The sequence below is a fragment of the Hippopotamus amphibius genome, chromosome 10, assembly GCF_030028045.1.
Source record: "Hippopotamus amphibius kiboko isolate mHipAmp2 chromosome 10, mHipAmp2.hap2, whole genome shotgun sequence".
NCBI classification, from domain to species: Eukaryota; Metazoa; Chordata; class Mammalia; order Artiodactyla; family Hippopotamidae; genus Hippopotamus; species Hippopotamus amphibius.
In genome coordinates this window covers 33406453-33431706 of record NC_080195.1, presented here as the reverse complement: position 1 = coordinate 33431706, position 25254 = coordinate 33406453, and the positions used below count along the sequence as shown (strand labels likewise).

Sequence of the window (25254 nt, the reverse complement as noted above, 5' to 3'; positions counted from 1 at the left end):
GGTTGGGCGCGACTTGAGTTACTGGCTGTCTTGGAATCTTCGTAATGACAAGTGTGCTGTGCCCAGTGCCCTGGTGCCAGTGTGATTCCCCCAATAGCTCCCCCGCATCGCTGCAGAAGCATCACACACAGCACCAGCTGGCAGCCGGGCAGAACCACCAAGGACACCAGCCAATGCAGGAGGCCCAGGGCAGCCCACACCCCCTCCCAGAGTTCCTGGTGGGACACAGCAGTGGTCCTAGTGTGTGCTCAGGCCTGGACACACGATTCCTCCCTGAATGTCCACGGAAGCCAAGGCCGAGGAGGGTCTGCTTGATTTAAACCCAACTCACTCTCATGGCAACCAAGGTTCCGCCTCCCTGAGGATGACACAAGACAGCATCCATGCTCGGGGCCTCCTGACAAGCTCGTGAGTCTGGATGCTGTGTACACATGGGGGATGGATGTCAGTTCCTGGGTGTAATTCTGTCTGTATGTGGGCGTTTTGCTGTGTACACGTGGGGGCTGGAAGTCAGTTCTCAGGTGTAATTCCGTCTGTTTGTATGTGCGTGTTTTGGATTGCTCTGGGGGCTTGTCCCTAATGGTAACTCTGGAGCCATATTTTCAAAGCGGGCGTGAAGATCAGAACCGAGCCAGTGACAGACGTGATCAGAAAGAGCCACAGGAAGATCCGGTCAAGAACTTGAGCTGCAAACTTCCAGTCTTGCACCACCTGCAAAAGAGAAAAAGACGCCTCCCATTCAAGATGCTGGGCAGTTGTTCTGAATACATTTCAAGGGACTTCAAAAGAGTCCTGTTCAGATTTACAGCCCTGCAGTTTTCCAAACGCACCTGGCACATCCCTTGCGACATCGGTTTCCCAGTACCTCTCTGATGGTTCCCAAGGAAACAATCCATAAGTCAAGTTCATGGGAAAACACTTTCATCACCGTTGAGGATATAAAATTGAAAGAGCACCATCACTGACGCATTTGTAAATGTTACTGATTAAAATGGGAAATGCCTGATTTTTATCCAAATAAAAAGCCAGCATCTCTTACTGTGGTGCTTCCCGATATGACACAGGAAACACATCACAAATTTATAAAATAAGAATTTTTGTGGTCACTTGTCCCAGGCCCTCTTTTCCTCCACTGCACAGGCGGGTGGGGCTGCGATGCACACTCCTGGAGGAGATGACAGGAACTGCTGAGGGCGAGAGGGGACCACGTCCCTCTGGAGGAAGGGAGGCTGAGGAGACAGGGCAGCTTCCAGTGAGCGTAAGGTCAGAGCGGGACGAGCTGCAGGGCCGGGGTGGGGGGTTGTCTCAGAGATGTGGCCAGTGATCTTTCAAGGGAAAATAAGTGTCCCATTTCTACCGCATGGGGATTTGATAAAGATGGAACCGAGCAGGACATCTGCCATTCTGGAAGGAACATAGATGCTGATGCAGAACTTGAATGTATTTTGTGCACATAGAGGTTTAGCAATAAAACCTTGGGGAACCACCAAGAAGACAGATGAAGACAGATGAAAATGCTAAACGTGTCACCCGTTAAGTGGGGGATTATTAACTATGTGAACATCTTAAATGTTTTACATTTTCCAAATTCCCTATGCTGATGATGTGTTATTTTTATGATTTTTAGAAAAGCTATTTAAATCTTTGTATTAGAATTTCTGAAAGGCACAAGGAACTATATTCAATATCATGTGATAAACCATAATGGAAAATAATATGAAAAAGAATATATATATATACACATACATAAAACGGAGTCACTTCGTGATACAGCAGAAATTAACACAACATTGTGAATCAACTATACTTCAATAAAAATAAATTAAAATTTAAAAAATTCTAAAAGATGTAGACAGAAAGAACCAAAAAAAAAAAAAGAAAAACCCTTAAGAATAGCTGAAATGTTTGTTCTATAGCAGCATTTTTTTCTAGTGCTTTTAAAAAAAATTCAGTGGATGAAAAAATAACAAATTGTAAGAGAGAAGAGATACTAGGCAGTATCTACATAAAATGTAGAGGATATTTCTAAAAAACACTATTTTTTCCTAAGTTTGTTAATGGGGTCAGGTTCTTGGCACTAATTTTCACTGATTTTAGAGTAAAGTAATTGAACCCTATACACTGGTGTAAATATTAACTGGTTTGAAGCAACAGACCAGTTTTTGTGCTGAATATTTACATGTCAAATAATATTTTCCTTCTGCAGGGGAAGGACAATTTCGAGGAGGGAGGGAGGAGGGGGAGGAGAGAGATGAGGATTAACATTTATTGACTTACACAACCATGAGACCACATGCGCTGCGACAGTACATATTTTATGCTTGGTGTCACTAACTCCTCACAATAGCCCTTCAAGGGAAGTTTCAGAAAACTGAAGTTCAGGTTAAGTAGCTTTTCTCATCCAGGACAGTTCTGAGTCTGAAATCCACACACTCATCACATTAAAAAAAAAAATAATAAATCTGATGAACTAAGTATTTGTTGTAACACTATGTTTTTATATTAAAACTTGATTCTTTCTGTTTTCTTATTTCCAAATATTCTGAAGTAGAGCTATCCATCATCCCACAAAAAATGAGAGATAAATGACCAGAGATGAGGATAGCCAACTGAAAAGGTAGAATTGAATTATTTTAAATAGAATTAAGTCTAATTATAAGGAATAATGCTTAATCTACAGTTGCTTCTCTTTTGCGCATTTTGTTTATGTAAACTCCCTGAAAATCCATGCTAAAGTCCATATCTTGTGTCAGGGCTTGTTTTAAGCTTTATGCTGTCAAGCAGAGCGCTAATAAGGTCACGTTTTAAACAAGGACCCCGTTTGTTGTAAACAGACGTTAAAATCTCAGTCCTCACTCCCGAAGTTCCCCTCACCTGGCTGATGAAATGCTCTTTCTTCACGTGGCTGGAAATGTATCTGATGGAATCTGCAGCCTTTTCCAGGAAAGCGACCAGAGCTTTTTCTCCATCACTAACCTGCCTTTGTTTCTTTTTTTCCAGGACTTTACCTCTCACTGCTGGTTTACTTTCCTCTTTATCTGGGAAAGAGTAGCGTTCCACATGGTCCTTCATGCAAAGTAATTTAGGAAGTTTTTGCAGAAATAGGCGCTTGACCCAGGGAGCCATGGGATGGTAAGTGGAGGAAGATCTGTGGTGGACGTTGATGACAAACACAGTGACGATGATGGACAGGGTGACAAAGATCATGATGAACAGGAGGTACTCGCCTATGAGCGGGATGACCTTGGAGGAGGACGGGATGATCTCCTCAATCACCAGGAGAAACACTGTCAGGGAAACCAAGACGGAGGTGGATAAGGAGAGCTTCTCTCCCTCGTCGGAAGGCAAGTAGAAGACGAGCACTGTCAGAAAGGACAGCCCCAGGCAGGGGATGATGAGGAAGAGGGTGTAGAACAGGGGCAGGCGCCGCAGCACAAAGCAGTAGGTGATGAATGGGTACCGGTACAGGCCATCTCTCCTGCTCCCTGCCGTGCCCTTGGCGTGGAGGATCTCCCACTCGCCGTTGTCGAAGAAGTCTTTTCTGTCCACATTCTCGTCTATCAGGACGAGGTCAACCATGGTTCCGTCGTAAGTCCAGGACCCGAACTTCATGGAGCAGTTCTGCCTGTCAAATGGGAAGAAGGTGACGTCCATGGTGCAGGAGCTTTTGTAACTGGCGGGAGGCGTCCACACCACGGTCCCATCGGATTTCACAATGGCCTTGGTCATGAGCGAACCTTCGAACCGTCCATCAGCACTGTCGAAAAACAGTTCACTTGATGGTCAGTTGAACGCATATTAACTGTTTTTTTTTCCCCACCACTGTACTATTTGTATTTTATTGCTTTCCTACCACAGGGTCAAACAATATTTCCAAAAAAGAGTAATTTTCTCATTAAGGTTGTACCTTTCTCTCAATTATTTTGGTGCAATCAGGCTTTTCTATTTCTACTCCTAATCCAATCAGTGTATTTTTCTTCTGTGATACTTACTTTTCAAAGAGAACTATGTCGGGAAGCCAGAGAGATTCTGAAGGAACTTTAATTGAATGAATGCCACCATATTCATCCGGATCCCAGCGTAACTTGTGGTCTGTCCATTCCTGTGTGAAATGAATATACTGTAATTTTATTCTGAAAATTCAAGGCATTAGAGTTTGGAATCTTCAAGTTTATGTTAATTTACTAATCCAGTGTTTTATTTTAAAAGGGGAATTCATCCAATTTAGACCTCACGACCCTACCCATAACTCAGGGCCGTTCAAGGCACAGCTCAAGCCAGCGTGGTCTTTGATGGTACCCAGGTCTCTCACGCCTGGGGTTTCCAAAATTGCCATATCTGCCTCACAATTTAGAGGCTCAGCAACAAACACCACTGATTCATGACCTATTTTTCCAGCCTGTTTCCTCCTAAGGAACAAAAGAAAAGCAAAGATAGCTCTAACTCAGTTTATTCTAGGAGAGCTGGTCCAGAGATGTTGTATCTCATGATAATGGGATTGAGACAAATGATTTTTAATATGAGTCAAGAGTCTTGGACAAGGACGCATGCAGCATGTTCATGGGAAACATCCAGTATCTGCTGGCTACTCTCGAGGACATTATAACTTTTATCCAATGAAAAAAATATTTTCCAAGAATTTCCTTCTAAGTTCTAATCTGAATTTATTTTGTGAGCACCAAATCCAGTTTTAAATTATATTCCTAATGTTGTTAGCCTCCAGATGCTTGCATATTTTTCCTCGTAATAGGATGAAATCATTTAGCATGTTTTATAGGGGCTGATGGGTCCAGATGAACAAAACTGACCATTAATTGATTGAATTATGAAGGTCACGAGGATGATGTATGGATGACCCAACTACAGCACACATGGACTTAAAAAGGTTTGGGATCTAGAATCTTATGAAATCCGACCTGAAAATTAATTATTCCACTGCCTGTCATGTGGACATTGAGGAATGTTGTAGGAGAATATTCAATGACATTTCAGGAAGTTGGGAGGTTGTGCCTAGTGTGAGGCTTCCTGGAGCCCAGTGGTGCCAACTTTGTCATTAAAAAATCAGGAGTCAGCAGATGGATGATTCACTAGATGGTAAAATATTGAAATATGCATGATGCCTGGAAATGGACTGAATGGTACACTCCAGATGAGACACCATCTCTCTCAGACAATATTTGTGAGGCTTGAGCCTTGAAAAACAAATTTTAAAAGATACAGGTCTTTAAAAAGCTACACTCTAAATGGACTTGAAGACATGGGGCGGGGGGGTGAAGGCGAAGCTGGGACGTAGTGAGAGAGTAGCACTGACACACACATGCTACCAAATGTAAAATAGATGGCTAGTGGGACGCTGCTACAGAGCACAGGGAGATCAGCATGATGCTCTGTGAAGACCTAAAGGGGTGGGATGGGGAGGTTGGGAGGGAGGCTCAAGAGGGAGGGGATATATGTATACATATAGCTGATTCACTTTGTTGTATGCAGAAAGTAACACAATACTGTAAAGCAATTATACTCCAATAAAGATGAAAAAAAAAGCTACATTCTAAAGGATTAAAAAAATCATATGACTATTTATGGAAAACCATGCATATGAAGACTGACAGTTTAAGAGCCCAAACTAATAAAGTATTTACCGTGCTTACTTGGTACTCTCAGGCTTCTCTCTTCCTTCCTCTTCCTCTGCCCATTTTGAAAGGCAATTATATAATTTCTTTCCTAAGAATAATTCGTCTCCTGCTAAGGAGACTTCTACTATCAGCAGCAAGTCTGAATCTCAGAAATGTCAAAGGGAACTCAGAGCAGCATTTTTGGTTTGTTTTCACTTTTATGTTTTAAAAATATACTTACAATAAAATTCACTCTTTTTGTGTGCAGTTCAATAGACAAAGAGTTGGATAATCGCTAGTGCCATCAAGATACCAGAATAGCTCTGCTGGCCCCAAATTTTCCTCGGGCTGCCCCTTTGTAATCGACCCCTCCCACACTCCCAGTCCCTGGCGACCACTGGGATCTGTTTTCTGATCCTATAATTTTGCCTTTTCCAGAATGTCATAGGATGGATAGCTTTTCCATCCTGACTTCTTTTAAAACATTTGGATTCTTCTAGGTTATATTAGTACCTTGTTCATGTTGACCAGTGAGAGGTATTCTACTGTATGAATAGAGCACGATTGTTTAATCCATTCACCAGGTAAAAATATTTGGATTCTTTCCAGTTTTTAATGATTATAAATAAAGCCACTATAAACATTTTATAGTTTTGAGGGGTGAAAAACATTCTTTTTTTTTTCTCTTGGGTAAATACCTAAGAGTGGGATGGCTGGGTCATGGAGTAAGAGTATGTTTAACTTCATACGACACATACCAGCGTGGCTGAATTACTTTGCATTCCCACTAGCAATGCATGAAAATCCAGCTCTCTGGCGTCATCTCCAGTACTGGGTATCATCACGTTTAAATGCTTAACTATAGTATAATAGTTGTAAAGTAGTACCTCACAGTTTTTACTATGCATTTTCCTAATGGCTAAATGATGTTAAGCTTCTCTTCGTGTGCTTACTTGCCATCCATACGTTTTCTTTGGTGAAGTGGTGGTTAAACCTTTTGCATATTTTTTTATTGGGTTGCTTGTTTTCTTATTACTGAGTTTTTAGGTCTTTATATATGGATAGTATACTTTTGTATATAAAAACAGATCTCGAGCAGGGAGCGAGCTGCAGGCACACAGGTGATGAGTTCCGGGGACAGACATGCGCTTGGGCAGACCAGCTGGAGCTGGGCTCTTACACTCCGGCTCCGTCTTTTAAATCAGTGTTAAGTGAGCACAGTCAGTGAGTCCAAACCCACAGTTCCTCCGCCAGGAACCTGAAGATCTGGAAGTGAATGAAACTGCCCGCCCCTGGAATTCACTCGTCTCTCTTCTACAGGAACTGCCCGTCTCTGCGGAAGCCCGGCTCTACAGTCAAGAAGGAAGGTGGGGAGCTCAAATTCTGGGGGCAAATCCCAGAAAACACACACCGCCTGTACAGACTCTGCTCAGGGAAGTGGGCCAAGCCCCAGGGGCAGAGATTGTTCAGTCAGAAAGATTTGTTTTGCTCACCAGACCTCCAGCAGCAGGATGAACAGCTGTGGCCAGAGAGAGCACAGAGGCTGTGTTTTAGGAGGCTCACAATTTGGGGGAATTATTTCATTCCACAAGCACACGAGGCTTGTACCAGCACCGAGCAGGGCCACCTTGTCCTCCTAGCTGGGGCTGCCTCAGACAAGAACCAGTAAACTAACTGGCAAACCATCAAAACACCCCGTGGTCGTTGCCACAAAGGTGAAGGTTTGGGTGTAAAGATGCAGGAGAGTGAGTGGACAGGGAAGGAGGTTCTGATGTGGCAATACCATAGCTGAGACAGAGGGTAGGAAGGGGCCGTGGGTGCTGGAGGAGGGGGCAAGTCTGTTGTGGACACTGCCCCAGGATGAACAGCAGACGTGAGTGGACAGATGAATGAGGGATATGTCTGAATCCTTGAGGAGGACATAAAGACAGCACAGTGGATTCAGGGTGCGTTCCTGACCAGTAAAGGAAAGCGGGCAGGTGAGACTTGTGGTCAATGCCACTTACTTGGGGGTATCCGGGGAGAGAGAGAGAGAAGATAAAGAGAACACTGAATTAGAGTTCCACCCCTGGACCGTCCTTTACCAGCTGTGCTCCTTTGCGGGGTTGAGAGAGACATTCCTCACAACCTCTGTGTCCTTCTGAGGTCAGACCTGGGGAATCAGGGATGTCTCCCCGATGTGCCCATCAGAGGGGCTCACAGAATTTCCAGCAGGGTGTGGTCCGCCATGATGCTGGCCCCACACCCCAGGACCACTACTTGTGTCAGCTGGGTCAGGGTGAGGATTCAGGGCCCAAATCCTGGATCCTGCTCTCTAAGGAGCTGTGAGACTTCCCTGCTCTCTCTGAAACCCTGGGGGTATTTGGAGATTAACCTCCTATCTCTGCCTTCTTAAAGCCAAAGATTAGAAACAATACCCAGTGTTCATGGAGTGTGTCCTGGGCAAGATTCCCAAAGCCCTGAGCAAACATCAGCTCCACTTTGCAGCAGTCCTGGGCGTGAGAGCTTGTTATTATACGAAACAGGGGAGCGCTGGGTAGGCCAGGGCCAAATACCAAAGTTAATCTCTGACGAGAAAAAAATGGAAAAATATTCCCCATCTAGCTCTCTTAGTTCTGAAAAATGCAACCTCAAATCCATATCCTGTATTTTCCATTACAACTGTCTTTTCTTACATATATTACCTGAAATATCGCTCATAAAGCACCCACAATCTAGAACCAAATTTCATTTAAACCTAAAGCATGTTTTTTAACAATCAATAATGACTTTTTATAATAAATAGTCTTCTAATTATTCTTAATAACTAGAAAAATTATTATTATAATAATTAATAATTCTTTAAAAAAATTTTTTTGGCCATGCTGCATGGCATGTGAGATCTTAGTTCCCCGACCAGAGATCGAACCTGTGCCCCCTGCACTGGAAGTGTGGATTCTTAACCACTGGACCACCAGGGACGTCCCAATAATAATAATTCTTAATCCAAAGACCAAAGGATAGTAAGAAACAAATGTTCCTTGCTGGTGCCTTTATTGGCAGCCTCTGGGACACCCCTGGGGTCTTCAGTTATCTCAAAGTCAGGAGTGAAATTTTTAAAACTAAATTAATGTTGATTCACTTTAAAGACAGCAACATGACATATTCTATGTCTCATATTCCCATTATATCCATTAGTTGTCAAGGCCAAGAAATGGGCTTTGTCATTAAGGAAGACAAAGCCTAAAAGGGTGGCACCAGGAAATGACATTTATTAAGTCCCCGCCATGTGACAGACCATGTAGGAGTCACATTCACACACACACGATCCCTTTGAACCTCCCAGCGACAACAGGCATTGCCTCTACTTCCTAGATGAAGAGACTGAGGGTCAGAGAGGCGAAATGACCTGCCCAAGTTTATACAGAGAGACTTTGGATTCCTGACTCACTCTGCTTGATTCTTATTCAAGGTCCACGTGAATCAGAAGACCTCCTCTGCTAAGGTCAGAGTGAGGCTGTAGGAAAGGAAGGAAAATAAGATGATGAGGGGGTCTGAGGTAAATTCCTAGACGTATAAGTGCCATTGCAAGTTGTGGAAGATAACTGGGCTTTGGGGAGATGGCCCAGGCCTTATGGCAAGGCCGTCCTTTCCTTGGGTTTGTTAAGAAACAAACTCGCTTCTTGGTGTTCTCCTGCAAACCAGCTACAGGCGTTCATCCAACGTAGCCTTCATCATGTTTCTGAACTTTTTGTTGATCTAAAACAGGAATTAGCTGTTGGAGAAATAACACCGGTCTAAGGCACTGGCCTAGGCAGAGATTCAGGAAGCTTTGTTTCCCCCGGGGTCTCCGTGGGGCTAGGACAGCAGCCCGCTCTCAGCTACAGCAAAGCCTGCCGCTCAGAATCCCACTGGCTCTTTGAAGTTTGCCTCCAGCAGTGCAGACCCAGCGCCCTACACCGTCCCGGCACATAGTAGGTGCTCAGGAAGTGCTGGCTGAGTGAATACACTTGACATCTGTTGTCAGAGTGATTATTCACACCATAATATCTAGGCAAACGACCAGCCCTCCTGTCATTAAAGAAGGGATGGGGTTTCATCTTCCATCACCTCTTGGATGCCTACAGTGTAGTTTTCCTACCCTTGACAAGCAGAATCTGAGCGGCTGGGGCAGTGTTTCTCACGGAGCTTCAGTGAGTCAGTGTTAAAAATCTATTTACGAGTTATAGGGTTTTCATTACTCTCTGGCAGTACAAAGGAGGACAACAAACAACTTTGCAAAATAAAATCAATAACATAAAAATAGCTCCACGTAGAGGACTTTCTCAGGATGTCATTAAATTTGTGCTTGTAAAGGTCTGTGGTTGAGAGGACAGAAGAGAAATGTCTAAATATATCAGGCGAGAATGAAGGAAATAGAAGATACGGCAGAAGAGCTGGGTAAAAAAATACCAAGCATCTCTGTTGCGTATGCTATCAGGAGACATGCTTTTGGTCCAAGTAGGTAGAATTTTATTCTCTCTGTGGAGATGAACTAGGGAGCACTTCTCAGTGTCTGGGAGGGCAATGAGAAGAGGAAGATTTGGTCATTTTTGTCTTTATTTTGACTGAGGTAGACAGGGGTGATTGGAAAGACTTTCCTGTAGGTTTGCTCTGGTGTGAGAGCTTTGGGAAGTCATGGTATTGGGAAACCTATTCAGGTAGGTCACAACTTCTCCACCTTTATGGCTTGTAGGACTTCTACTGATCCTGCAAGACCCAGCTAAAATGTCTCCTCCCCTTGGAAGCGTCCCCAGATTTACTCCCTGTTTCTTTGTCATTATTGTAATGACAGTACCTTAGGTATATAATTTCCTTATGGTGTTTATCATATTACCGTAGTTATTTTTTACACAACTAACACCAGATCCTTTCCTTGAAGGCGGGGCTGTTTTGAGCTCTGTACATCCGGAATCTAGCAGAGTGCCTGGCCCTTAGCAGCCTCTCAATAAACCCTGTGGAATCAGTGGAAGGTGGAGTGAATGCTAGCCTCATTCTCTCCTACACATCTTTCTAGACCAGCTCCATGCAACATCCCAGAGGTTGAGGAATTGAAGCCTTGGAAGGCCAGGGTTAGGAACTGGACTCTACAGGGACAGCCCTAAGAGGGGATTCATCAGCTCCCTCCAGACTGAGGAAGCAAATGGTTTCTTTATATAAGCCAGACTACACTTAATAGTATGTAGCCTGAGACAAGTCACTCCAGCCCTCCAATCCTCAGTTTTCTCATCTGCAAAATGGGAATAATAACAGGCCTGCCTTAGAAGGCAGTAAGAATTACAGCCAGTAAGAAATGAATGCGTTCATTCCCGCGACACACGCGGCAGAGTGACTGGGCACTTAACAGGTGCTCAATAAACCTCAGTATTGTTGTTGGCTACTCTGAAACTGACATCTGTGTAAAACACTAAAGTTAGTTTTTTCTAAAAACGTCAATTTTATCTTCTTTTTATCATCCCTTTTCTTTTGTCCTTTCTTTTACATTTTTAGTTTTAAAAAGCTTAAAAGAAGGCATAAAAGTAACATCATGGTGGAGCGCCATTGCCTCCTCTTCAATGTAGCCTTCCCTGCCTGCCACCAGGCCATAGATTCGCTTTCTTTTTGGCTCTCACATTGTTTGTGCCACAACATAGCCCTTATTGACTAAAACTATTGTGACATTCCTGCTCCAAATCCAATCTGTGTGAATGGAACAGCTTCCTGATATTCTCTTACTTTGGATCCTCCTCTAATTTATAAACAGGTCTTGATGTTTTGTGCAACGCTGGATGTGCAGACAAGACGCTAACTTGGGAAAGCTGATTCCAGTCTGGTGAGGCAGACTCTTCAGTCTCTGGTAACAGGGTAATGATTCCTGCTTTGCTAATTCAGAGAGGTTAAGAAATGTAAACGGATAAGAGCGATGACCACCCACTGCAAATTAATTGGATGAAACCATGGTACTCTCGTTACTTCTATGACATGGGAACTGAAGTCCCCAGCTGGCTTTTCTAAGTGTCAGCTAGCCGTCCCCCACCTCCCCTTGGAGATTTCTCTGGCTCTGTTTTGAGTGTTGGGGATTTTTAGGTGTGGTTCTGTCTTGACCTGAAGGCACTCACCAGGCCACCATGATTCTGGGGGCACAGCTTTGCTGGAGGTTGTTTCCAAAGTACAGGTAGAAACCGAGGAGCAGCGGTTTCTTCCCTTCATGTCTGACCTTGTTCTCTTTGGCTAGAATGACTTCTTATTTCCAAAATCTCAAGAAAAGTGAGAAGTTCCTACTATCTCAAAGGCCAAGGGTCTTGGACCATTATTTTCTATGTAAGAGCTTAACCTCAAGGGGCAGTTGGAGGAGGTATGTGTGAATCAGTAAGAGTCTGTTCATTTATTTTATTTTTGCCAACTTCCTAAGCCTATTTACACTTTCACGGAAAAGCATTTCTTCTCTTCCCTGAAAGCTCAAATACAGGACATCTTACTGATTTTTATGAACTCAAAATACCTCCAAATTTCACAGCCTCTAAAGTGCAAACGTGGGATAAGCTCCGAGGAATGAGATAGGTACATTGAAAAATACATTTATTTAAATTGTATTTTTATATCTACACTCCTAGCTTATTATTTTATCCTGGACATTTCTATTTGCAAATAAAATAATATGCAGATCCATTTCATAACATGCTAACATACGTACCAAGTAAAGACTCAGAGAACTAGAAGCTAGTAAAATTTCTAATAATTATCCAACTCTGATCAAAGTTTTTGGGTGGGAGGAATTTGATGACACCAGATGAAGTCTAGGGAGTCTCCTTACAGTCTCTTTTCTCCACTGTTCCTTATAAACCATTAGGAGAAAGACCTGAACAAGTGTGCTAAACCTGAATAGATAACTCGTTTCAACATAAACAAGTGAAAAATATTAGGTATATACATTAAAACTAAGTGAAACAGTTAACATATCCACACTGGGAAGATTTTAAAACTCTGGGAGATTAGGCAATAGCTGGACATCTGGTAAAAAACAAATAATTGCTAACAAAAACAAAAGGCTAACAAGTAAATCAACCTTCTCACCTCCTAACAAGGAGGTGCCAATATTTTCTCCTTTACATGACATATGCAAACTTGAAGGGTAATTATTCCCTGGCAACTCTAGAAAGAGCAGGGAACAGCCTATGGCCAATCTAAGAGCTGCAAACCATTCACATGCTTTTGCAGTCATATCAGGAAATCGTGGATTCACCATTTTGACTTGGGCTTCACCTTGTTCTGAAGTTGATGGTGGGTGGCCTCTGTCATCTGCTGTTTTCTCTTTCTAGGGAATAATGTTAGGGGTAGAGTCATCCCAGGGAGGACCCAGGGGGAGGAGGGCGAATTTAACATCCCTGATTTTCTTATCCGGTTGGGAAGCTTAAATGGAGGAAGGCTGCACCTTGGAAACTTTCCCCCCTTTTTTCCAAGTGTGATAGGGGAGAACCTTTTGCATTCTATTACAAGTTAATCACTAAAGGGACGTTGCCTATAAGCTTAAATTATACACAATGGCCTGTCTCTGGGAGCCCGGCCTCCCAGGTAATGAGCATTAAGCTAAAATCCCTTTGTCTGGCTCACAGGAAACATCCTGACCAGGCCCGCCTGTGAATGACTGCAGGGGGAAGAAATGAACACACTCCCTCCAGAGGTCGACCGAAACCAGGAAGTGCTTGACTTTATTCCTTCCCCTTTTCATATAAAAGAAACCTGAACTCTAACTCAGGCAGGATGGTTCTTTGGGACACAAGTCCACCACCTCCATCTGTTGGCTTTCCAAATAAAGTTGCTATTCCTTGCCCCAACAACTCGTCTGAATTTATTGTCCTGTTGCATGGTGAGCAGGACGAGCTTGGACTCGGTAACACCAGTAGCCCAGAGACCAGGGCCGGGGACCCTCCCCACCCCCGCCCGTGGACTGACCCATTCCAAGAGCAAGAAGACAGAGGGCTTCCAGACTGCCCTCCGACTCTCACAGAAGAGAACGACAAAGAAGAAACCCTTCCCCAAACACTCCCAAATACCTCCCTGAAAAACCCAATATGCTCTTTAAAATAATTAGTTTTCAACGGGAGGCTTTCTCAGCAGAAAAGAATGGGAACATTGTGGGGGGGGGGGGACTGACAGTTACCTGTTTGAGCCACACGTTGGTGGTCATCAGCTGGTTCTTCTCATCCTGAGACAGTTAAAAAGATGTAAATACAAATTAAGTGAAACTGTGTATCGCATTTTTTTTTTGTCAGACAGACTTCCTGAGTCTCACCTTTGAGGGGTCCAAAGTGAAAAGGATTCTGAACTTAAGAACAGTTAAATGGCATTGGGACCCTAAAATATTATGTATATTTGGCTTAAAATGAAAAATAATAAAGTAAGTAACTGTTCATTGAGGTGATATATATATATACAAAATTGCATAACCGAAGGCATGATGAGGGTGTGAAGTAGAATGAAATATTAGCTAAATGGGAGAGAGGCTTTGCAAGATTTTCTAGAAGGAATCCTGGGCATTGGGTCAGTGGCGGGGGGCGGGGGGGCAATGAGTGTGTGCACTTGTGGCGGGGTAGGGGATTTGGGCAATGGGGGGAGGATTATTCTAGGATTTGGGGACCACAGCAGAATGATTCTTCAGAATTAGGGTTGTTAAAGTTCACAGGTTTCGCCAGGGACATCATGGCAGAAATGTGAGTCCAATAGGAAAATTAGCTGAGAATGTTAAGGGAAAGGTATGGGGTCTGACGGGGATCCAAGAGGGGATGGGGTCACCCGGGCCCTCGCCCAGGAGTGCCATCTCTCCCTGCCAGCCCCGGCTCAGCCCCGCCTTCTCTGCAGCCCCGCCCCTCCCCCAGATGTTCACCTTGGCAGCTCCAGCAAAACCACCAGGGGTGACGCCCTCCTAGCAGCCACATCGCCCGCCCCCCCCCCCCAGGAAAAAGTCCCCTCCCCCAACAGTGTTGCAATGAAAATGACATTCTCATTCTTTCCTTGGGTCAATTCACTGGCTTCTTACGGCAGATTTTCTCTCACAGTGAGTTATTTTTAAAACGGAAATGGCAGACATGGGGAAAGAAAAAATCAAATCTTAGCCTCGAGAACGGGTGAAGGAATGCATGTTCTTCTCAGCTTAGGGCCAAGGATTACTCACCACATCTACCAGCTGAGATATTTTCAATCCAAAATATACCTTTATGGTGTCATTAGCATGTAACACAGGGCGAACCCATTTCTGGTAACCTTGGAATAAATGTCTGAGCAGCGCATCCTGTTCTTCGGCTATGGACCTGAATCCCGCAGCAGCTGTAAGACACAAGGGGACCCAAATTAACCTGGGAGGCTGGCCCTGCATCCTCCAGCCGGGCATCGTGTATTTCTCAACAGCCTGATTCAGCAGAGGCAGGGCTGAGGCCACAGGGGTTCTTTCTAAACATTCTCCTCAACCAGGTCCCTCCCCAAGTGCACAGCTCAAAGTAGGCTCCGTTCCATTTCTTTAATGTTGTATTTATATAAGATGATGGATATTCACGAAACTTATCGTAGTCACCATTTCATGATGCATGTAAGTCAAATCACTATGCTGTACATCCTAAATTTACACAGGGCTGTATGTCAATAACATCCCCAAAAAACTGGAGAAAAAAAATAAAAGTAGACTCTATACTGTACCCAGAGCTTTGCTATCTTACAGGACTTTCTCATCAAGAGGTCAACGCCTTGACCCCACAAGGATCATCCACAGCCCCGCCTTGCTCCGTGCCCCCTCCTGATGGACGTGGTCTCTGCCTGCGTGCACTGCCCATCACTGCACCTGGTCTGGCCCCTCCATCTCCACATCCCTGATCACGATTTGTCATGTATTTGTCCTTGTCTGTCCTCGCCTCGGGTTCCATGAGGTCAGGCACAGTGTCTGTGCTGTCTGGTGATGTCCATCCAGCACCTGGCACAGCTACAGCAGGAGCTCATTTGGTATCTACTTAATGAATGAACTGGTGAAGGGAGAGCCAGGGCCACGTTCCGGACGTTCAGCACATGTTCACGGAACACCTGCCACGTGCCCTGCCTGTTCCCTCCCTTCCTCCCGCGGCACTCTTCCCTTCCAAAGACCTTCCCTGACCAACAACCAGGTTCCAACAACTATTTTCTGCCCCCAAATGTATGAAAGCCTAAGAAACATCCTGATTTCAAGCTTTAACCCTCAAGTTGAAGAAATGGTTTAGGAACATGGTCTAGAGGTTAAGTTTTGTTTCTTTTCAGTGCTGTGCTGTCCAATTTAAAACCAGGAGGCTCTCTGTTGTTTTAAATATGGCCCCCCTCTCGCTCTGTCCAGCACCCTCTTAAATCCTGCAACGACTCATTCTGCATCCTCCACTTTCCCAAAAGACACACCGTCACGTTTACCCAATGAAAACCCAGGGATTCTTTGTGGGAGAAAAAGCAAAATCTCACACATTCCCCGCACGTGCATGAGACCTTCACTCTACTGGGGGTTCGTGATTCAAAATGTAATGCATGATGCTGTTTCTGGGGTGAGCAGGGCGTGTGTAAGAGGGGCTGCGTGCTCTAGCAGCTCCTACCCTTTCTCTTCCGCTCTAGAAAGCTGAGGAAGATGTACTTGAGTGGTGGAGATGTAACAACCTTCATCTGTCCTTATTTACTCCAAAGGCTAACCATTCTCAGACTTCGATACTTCAACTATTCTTAGCCAGCAGAGTGGCTTCAAGAAGCAGGTCAGCAGGCAGTGGTCAGGACCACCCTCTGCAGAAGCCCTAAACCCTTCCTGGAAATGTGGGCAGTGGGAGGATAGGGAATAGAAATTCCCCTAAGCCTTCTGAGGGAAGAGGCTGAACTTCCAGAATTCCCTACCCACATCTGGGCTTAGCTTCCTAAGCAGCACGCAGCTCTGATGACTTCCCAGCTCCTCCGAGGGTACCGCCCTGATCTCAGACTCCATCATTTCCCTCTTGGAATCATGTGCTGTGTCCTAATAGCTTCACTCTTACAGTCCATTTTGCCCAGCAGCTGGACCATCGCTTAAAAGCAGAAGAGGATTATGTCAGTTTCCTGCTCAAACCCTCCCTAAGGTTTCCCATCAAACTTAGAAAAACACCCCCAGTTCTTACCATGGTCTCCCAGGCCCTACAGGGCGCCCACCCTCTCCCACTCTGGCCTCGCCCCTCACCCTGGGTCTCAGCCCTTATGCACTTTCCAGAACATGCTCTGGAGGCTTCTGCCCTAGGGGGCCGGCACTCACCTCCACCCTGTGCCTGCCTTGCTCACGTCCTCTCCTGGAGAGGTCCCTGGGATTACAGGATCTAAAGGTTCCCCCCCCTTCCCCGCCCACAACCGTGTGTGCACTTTGTACGCTGTATCTTTACACGAGGGCACTTCATCCTGCATCGAGCACTTAAACGGTGCTGTATGTCCGCTTGTTTATCGTCTGGCCCGAGAGCACGGCAGCTCCCAGCACGGCGCCTGGCACGCGGCTGCCTGCCCAGCTGATAACCACGCAATTAGTGGCATCGGAGAGTTTGGGCCGGAGCTGAACCCCCCAGGAGAAGGAGGAGAATCGGGGGGTCCAGGGCTGCCCGCCCCCCTTCCCCCACCCTCCCGGCGCAGGCAGCCCTCCCCTAAGAGGGGGAAGGCTGCGCGCGGGGCTCGGCGACACCGGCGGTCCTGCCCACCCGCCCCGCGCCCGCCTCCCTTGTACAGATGCCGCATCTACTCAGCGTCCGCGGCGCCAGCTTAAACCTTCCCCTCGCGGCTCCCCGACAGCCAGGGACACCCGTGACTTCCTGAGCCCTGGGTCCCAGCTCAGCCCCGAGAACAAGTCACCGAGGACAACATCTCACAATGTGGAGAGGCTCCGGGAAGGCTGAGGGCCACTGCACAGTCTGAACCAGCACACCCACACCACACACCACACACACACCATACACCACACCACACATACATCACACACACACTACACACCATGCACACCACACACCACACATCTCACACTACACACCACACGCCACACACACACCACAGTACACATCACACACACCACACACCACACATCTCACACTACACACCACACGCCACACACACATCACACACACACTACACACACATTACATATCACACACACCACACACCACGCACCAAACACACATGACACACCACACCACATATACATCACACACACTACACACCACACACACCACACACCACACATCTCACACTATGCACCACACACCATACACACACCACAGTACACATCACACACACCACATACCACACACCACACACATCACACACACACCACACACCACACCACACATACATCACACACACACCACACACACACTACACACTACACCACACATACATCTCATACACACACTACACACCACACACACCACACATCTCACACTACACATCACACACACACCACAGTACACATCACACACACCACATACCACACACCACACACACCACACCACACATACATCACACACACACTACACACCACACACCACACATCTCACACTACACACCACACACCACACATCTCACACTGCACACCACACACCACACATACATCACACACACACTACACACCACACACCACAATACCACACACACCACACACACACCACAGTACACATCACACACACCACACACCACACACACCATGGGCCTCTTAGCTGGGACAGCCCTGCACCCTCATGATCTGGGGCGCGTGAGAAGGACCCTAGGGAGAGCAGAGACTGTACTTGGACCTCCCTCGCTAGCAGGATAACCTCACCGTCAGTCTGGACGCAGCGGGAGCTGCACGCTGGGAAGGGTCTCCTCAGACCGTGAGTTGACCTCCCAGCGCCACCACCCCCGAAGCCACCCTTTGCGAGGACGGCCAGACCCGCTCTTCACCCTCATCCAGAGGGAAGCCGGCAGATCTGCTCTCGGGCACCTGTGTGTGTGCTGACCCCGTGGGCCATGTCAGAGGGTGGGCTGCCGTCGGGGTCCAGGAGGAAACGGCGTGGCTCTGTGCTGGCTCTTACAGACTGGATGTTTGTCCCGTCAAACCCATAGGTTGACGCCCTAACCCCCAGTGTGCCTGCATTTGGAGACAGGGCCTAAAAAGAGGTAACCGAGGTCAAGTGAGGTCATCAGGGTGGGGCCCTGATGATAGGATTGGGGTCCTCATAAGAAGAGGAAGAGACAGCAGAGCTCTCCCCGGGCGAGCGCAGAGGAAAGGCCACGTGAGGACACAGCCAGGAAGACAGCCCTCACCAGAAATCGCCACTGCTGGCGTCTTATCATGGACGTCAGCCTCCAGAACTGTGAGAAGATAGATTTCTGTGAAGTCGCCCAGCCTGTGGTATTTTGTTAGGGCGGCCCAAGCTGGCGAGGACAAACCTGCATGGCCCGAACCAGAGCTTTCCAAAAACGAAGAGAAAAAGGCCAAAGGTTGAGTGCCTTCTGCCTAGTACCTTCCCCAAAATAGAAGCTAAAGTCATTGATGTTATTGGAGCAGAGGTAGAGGAGAGGCCCAGAAATGTTTCTGGTTTGTACTTCATGTAAAATAGAACGTTACAAGGAAGGGCAAGGGCTTCCATGTTGATTCTTCGTGGCTAAGGCCTCAATAAACATTAGATGATTTTAGTGAATGAGCAAATGATTGAATAAATGCACAAAAGGCTATAATGGCACTTTCTGTGCACAGGGGACCGGCTCACAGCTCCAGAGGACGTGGAATCACAGATGTTCTTGGGATTCCCAGGCAAGTGGTCTCTTAAGAAATAAACGGGGGACTTCCTAAGTGGCGCAGTGGTTAAGAATCCGCCTGCAAATGCAGGGGACACGGGTTCAATTCCTGCTCCAGGAAGATCCCACATGCCACGGAGCAACGAAGCCCGTGCGCCACAACTATTGAGCCTGAGCTCTAGAGCCTGAGAACCACAACTATTGAGCCCGTGTGCCACAACTACTGAAGTCCACATGTCTAGAGTCCGTGCTCCACAGGAAGCCACTGCAATGCGGAGCCTGTGCACTGCAGTGAAGAGGAGCCCCCGCTCGCCACAACTAGAGAAAGCCCATGTGCAGCAACAAAGACCCAACGCAGCCAATAAACACATTAATTAATTAATTAATTAAAAAAAAGAAAGAAATAGATTCCTTCTAAAATGAGACACAAATGAACCTATCTGCGAAACAGAAACAGACTCACAAACATAGAGTACAGACTTGTGGTTGCCAAGGAGGGGTGGGAGAGGGATGGAGTGGGAGTTTGGGATTAGCAGATGCAAACTATTCTATAGAGAATACACAACAAGGTCCGACTGTACAGCACAGGGAACTGTATTCAATACCCTGCAGTCAACCATAAGGGAAAAGAATATGAAAAAGAATATATGCATGTATAATTGAATCACTTTGCTGTATAGCAGAAATGTACACCACACTGTAAATCAACTATACTTCAATAAAATTAAAAAAATAAATTTTAGAAAGAGAAAGACATGAATTCCTGAAAAGTGGTGTGTAAACCAGTTTTGCAAATGGACTTATATTGCAGGTGAATTAGACAAGACCACTATCCTAAGATACATGTCAGTGATTCACTGGCAAGTGAGGACACTGCTCCTGGAAGATGAGTGACACCCCCGCCCCCTCCTCTGCTGTGGGGCTTTGCATCCCCCAAAGTCAGCTTCCCCGGGGAGGGATGGGAGGGCATTTGTCCTCGTAAATAATTTCGGCGTCGATTAAAGAGGAAAGAACGGGAAGCGATAAAGATGTGAAGTACATAGGGCCAGAAAAGGACTTTCACAATGATGTGAGCCCTCCGTTTACAGGTGAAGACCCCGGGGAGCCACGAGGGGTCACCCAGCGAAGGGGGGGGGGTGTGGTCTTCTGACTCCCAAGAGGCCGTCTTTCCACTGGCCCATGAGGTTCTTTGAGGGTTGAGGAGGCAAAGGACGGTTCCCTCCACTGTGATCTCACTGCCACATAAAACGGTGCCAAGAAGTCACTTCTGTGAACACATCCCAGTTGTTACTGCCATTTGTGTGGCTATGCTGTTAGCATGATTCTCCAAACTGTTGTTTCGAGCTGCCTATCGCGGGGAAGAATGACGTTCTAAAACCAGGTCCCAGGTAGCATTTGTTGCTCGTGGGGAGACACTCGACCCTGCTGAGGGTGTGCTGTAATCCTCCCCTCCCAATCTCCCTCCTGCTGCAGGCGGCACCTGGCAGGCTGCTGTGCTGCAGGGTGGGTGGGCGGCTCTCAGATGGGCGCTGCTCGGGGATCACGCTCTGGGGAGGGGGACGTCCGGTGCTTTAAAGGCACAGAGCAGAGCCATCCTGCTTCAGACTGGACGAGGGTCTCCCCACATTTTCCTGCAGCCCCCCCATGACACACACACACACACAGTCTAAAGCACATCTTCAGAGCATGTGTGCTGCCTGTTAGAGATGCTTTTTACCATCTCTTTCGATAAAAAAGGAATTTTCATTTCTTCCTGAAACCTCTTTCCCCCCTTTCTTCTCTTCTGCCTACTTTTTTTTTTCTTTTTCCCCCGCTGTGCCGCGCAGCTCGTGGGATCTTTGATCTTGGATCAGTGAAAGCTCCAAGTCCTAACCACTGGACCACCAGGGAAGTCCCATCCCTGCTTAATATTTGTCTCGTTTTTCTTTGTCAAAATCTTTCCCTTGGGACCGGACAAGCAGCCCCGCAGGCAGAGGGCAAGAAGAGGAAGAATCAGAGAGCACGTGTGAGTGATGTGGACAGACAGACAGACAGATAGATATGCAGTGCCCTGACTGACTCTAGTGGTTTCCTCCACGTGGAGCTGGGTGGGGCAGTGCTGCAGGAGGGCGCCCTGCTCTTGGCTCAGGACGCCGAGTCTCCTGCCAGACTCATCAGTCGTTAGAATGAGAGTCCAATTAATATTTACTCAACACTGAGAGGCCTGGCTCAAGCCCAGAGACGAGAGGTCTGGTCCTGATTCCAGGCTGTGTGGTCGGAAGCACAACCTTTAACCTCTCCCAGCGAAAATGGGAAGCGGATGATCGGGAAGGTCCAGCCACTGTGCTTCTAGGGTCTTTACGTCCATGAAACAGCCACTAACGTGACCTCTTAATGCCAGTATCTGCTGCTCCAAAGATACACAGAGAGCTCAAGTTTAAGATGCACCCTTGACTGGAGAACAGCCCTTCACGCCTAGCTGCAGCAGAGAAGGCACCCAGGTAAACAAAGCTGCCCCAGGACTAGACACTCCCTGCAGGGAGCTTAGGGCTCTCTGGACCCCAGTGAGTGGAATCACGACAGGTTTGGATGGGGCCCCAGAACCAGCTTGAGACAAGTTCTCTTTGGAACCCACAAGTTGAGCTTCTGGTCCCTTTATTCGTGCTGCTGTTTCCTCTCTTCAGGCGCTCAGACCCCCTGCCCTCTCCTCACCCCCATATCAACAGCCGCTTTCAGCAAAATTTTGACAAACTCTCTTACACCGAAGTATAAACAATTGATAAAACTAAACAGATGATAAAAATACAACAACCTAGTGACTATAACAAAAAAGAAGCAGACTCACAGACATAGAGAACAAGCTAGTGGTTACCAGCAGGAACAGGGGAGGAGTAATATAGGCTAGGGGATTACAGTGAACAAACCATTAGGTATAAAATAAGCTACGAGAATATATTGTACAACACGGGGAATATAGCCTATATTTTATAGTAGCTACAAATGGGTTATAACCTTTAAACACTGTGAATCACTACATTGTACACCTGTAATTTATATAATATGATACATCAACTCTACTTCAACAAAAAAAACTTAGTAGATGAAACGTCCCATGATTATTTACGATTTTATTGAAAACGACGCCATTGTTTATCCTCAGCTAGGAGAGTAAAGAAATAATTGAAGAATTTCAGACCTCAGCAAGCGTGGTTGGGGGAGGCGTAGTTTTTGTTTGACACATTTTGGTATACTGCGGTTTTGCCTTTCATTGTCACCACCTTGTCCAAAAAAATCACACCAGAAATCGCCTCTGCTGCCAACACGCAGAGCTAGCGCTCAGGGTGGACTCAAATAGTAAATATTTCATGGCCTCTTGCTAGCATGAGAGTTTCTTAAAACAACTTTGTTTCATTCCTCCTTGTAACCCACATACGGGAACGATTCCTAGAATATGGTAGATCCTCAGTAAGTATTTTTTTTTTGAATGAATAACACAGGTCATCATGTGGTAAGCCTGATGGGGAGATGAATAAGATACAGCCCCTATTTCTGGGAGCTGACAAAAAAGCGTGAATTAGTAATACGAGATGTCACGTGGCCATAGGCAATGATCCTGCCACCTAAAGAAGAAACACACGCATGAGAGCTTGTCCCTTGTAATTTGAAAAAGGTAGTTGTTGTCTGTTTTTTTAAATTTTATTTAAAAATAGAGAAAATTTTTTTATGGATCTCAGAAGTGAAGGATGCAATTTAAAATTTTTAACAATAATCTTATAGGAAGGGCCTGCATGAAAATAGAGGTAATACTAAAGGATTCAGAAAAAGGGAGAGAGACAGGATCTAAGTGATGTCATTTGAGACCCTGGATCCAGCTGTTCTGAAAAAGGTGGTTTTGTGTAACAAAAAAGAAACTATTTTCTTTACAACAAGTAGTGAAGTTACAGAACTTAAGGAAAGCTGGTACAGATCTAAAAAGAGACTCCAGTAGATCTAGAACTACTCACAAATTCCAGAGTTACTGCAGGTTACTACATGGATTTGTTATAGATCTGTGACAGGTGTACAGCTCAGAATATATTCCCAAACCCCTGCAGCCCACACAGGAAAACAAGGACCAGACTCTCCTCCGATTCCAACTTTCTTATGTAACTGTGACTGTGCACAGAGGAGACGGCATAGGTGAACCAGAGGGTTTACGCTAACTACCCCTGCTAACCAGGGAGATGGTTTTTCTGCGAACAGAGTGGTAGAAATCAATTCTTGCATAGGAAATAGGATGCTGTAGTAATTAAGGCAGGAAAACACCAGACATTAGTTGTATAGAAATCGATTATTATTTTTATGATTAATTGAGTGCTAAAACACACAGAAGTTTATTTATTATTTTTATGATTGGCAAGTTGCACTTAAGACTTTGCAGAGACCAAATTTAGTGATATTTGAAAGTGGGTTTGACACTCTCTGCACTTAGAAATGACCGTGTGTTTTTGAGCCCAGGTATAAAGAAAGGCTACGTTTTTTGAAGATACAATAATGTTCGGGTGTGTGCGCCTCACAGCCTTACAACTTTTAATTCCAGGATTTTTTTCAGGACTTGGGCAAATCGATCTCAGTGCCTCTGGTTCTCCATCTGAAGACTACAATAATCAAATATGGCAAAAATACGAGTGACAAGGAGATACAAATTGCTAAAGGAATAACACTGTTTTCTCACCATGGCTCCCGGCTCTGTATGGTTTCTGGTATCACAGGGAGAGCTTTCTATTAAGTTACAGGAAAAGCGAGATGACTCCAAACCCCAGAAAACTGGCAGGTGACACGGATCACTTTTCCCTAAACTTTTCACTTGTCTTCTTCCTCTTTCCTTTTTACTCTCTCTCTCTTGTTTTATTTGTGCTCATTCTTTACTAAGAATTCCTCTATTTTCTGGTGAATAATAGTCACAGGAAACTCACACGGGTTCACAGACATGTGATACACATCTTGTTTAATTCTGACATACAAACATACGAAATATACCTACATAGACACATTTATGAAAGTATTTCTATATCAACGTGATATTTTGGACAGTTAAGTATCTATACACAGCTGTAGTGATTATTAATAGCCATGACATTAAAATGTTGATATTGTCAATTTCTATGCCAAATATTGTAACAATTCTCTGAGTACCATTCAGTGCATTTGGCAACGTTTTCCCTGCTTTTACAGCTTCCCACCAAGCTCACCATGATTCCAAAGGAACAACACAATAAGTGACAAAAGCATAAACATTATGGTATTCATAGATATGATTTCTTTAGCAATATACAGATTTCATAGAATTACCCATCAGAGCCACATTTTAAAGCTTATCCTAAAGGTACCTACATATTACATTTTGTAATTCTAACATTATCAGCAGCAAGAATGATCAAGTTTTCATTTACTTTACCTTGAGCTTACCTGAGTGAGTGACACCGAGGGCACTGAGTACCAGGATAACATCTGCCAGCATCATGATGTCAGCTTGAGAAAGATAATTCCTTCTTTTTCAACAACAGGGTATTTCCATCGGAAAAGGGGGGAGGGGGTTGAAAAGGAAATGCAGTGCTTCAGAGCCCAGAGTGGAACCCAGAGAAAGTGGACACCTGAAGAGGGTAAAACAGGGTTGAACCGCCTGGCATCAGGGCGATGTCTCTGAAAGTGCACCTCATTGATTTCCAGCCGGCTGTCAGATCGTGTAAGTCTGAGAAATATCTCTGGGTCCTAACTCCTGACTTATTAACTCGCTGTCTCGCAAAGAGATGCAGGGCAATGGGGAGAAGAGGGAGCCAGGCAACTTCTGAATGTCCTGTGCTCTTGTTCTTATGGTTGGAGAGCTGGGTGAAGGGGAAGCACCACTTAAGAA

The 25254-nt window shown here is 45.6% G+C and overlaps 1 protein-coding gene across 1 annotated transcript; it reads right to left on the bottom strand.

Moving 5' to 3' along the window:
- Positions 1-576: 576 nt before the first annotated feature.
- Positions 577-24861, bottom strand: CHRNB3 (cholinergic receptor nicotinic beta 3 subunit). Its single transcript, XM_057697249.1, has 6 exons — positions 24810-24861; positions 14782-14933; positions 13771-13815; positions 3993-4102; positions 2875-3757; positions 577-711 (listed from the first exon to the last, which is right to left on the bottom strand). Exons 1-6 carry the CDS (start codon positions 24859-24861, stop codon positions 577-579), a joined length of 1377 nt encoding a protein of 458 aa, XP_057553232.1.
- Positions 24862-25254: the final 393 nt, after the last annotated feature.

Bases quoted from the DNA above. Each gene is read 5' to 3' on its own strand.
- CHRNB3 (XM_057697249.1), bottom strand. From the start codon at position 24,861: ATGCTGGCAGATGTTATCCTGGTACTCAGTGCCCTCGGTGTCACTCAC. The intron at 3,758-3,992 runs GTAAGTATCACA...GTTTTTCGACAG, and splicing joins GACATAGTTCTCTTTGAAAA to TGCTGATGGACGGTTCGAAG. The intron at 712-2,874 runs GTGAGGGGAACT...TCTCTTTTGCAG, and splicing joins AAGAGCATTTCATCAGCCAG to GTGGTGCAAGACTGGAAGTT.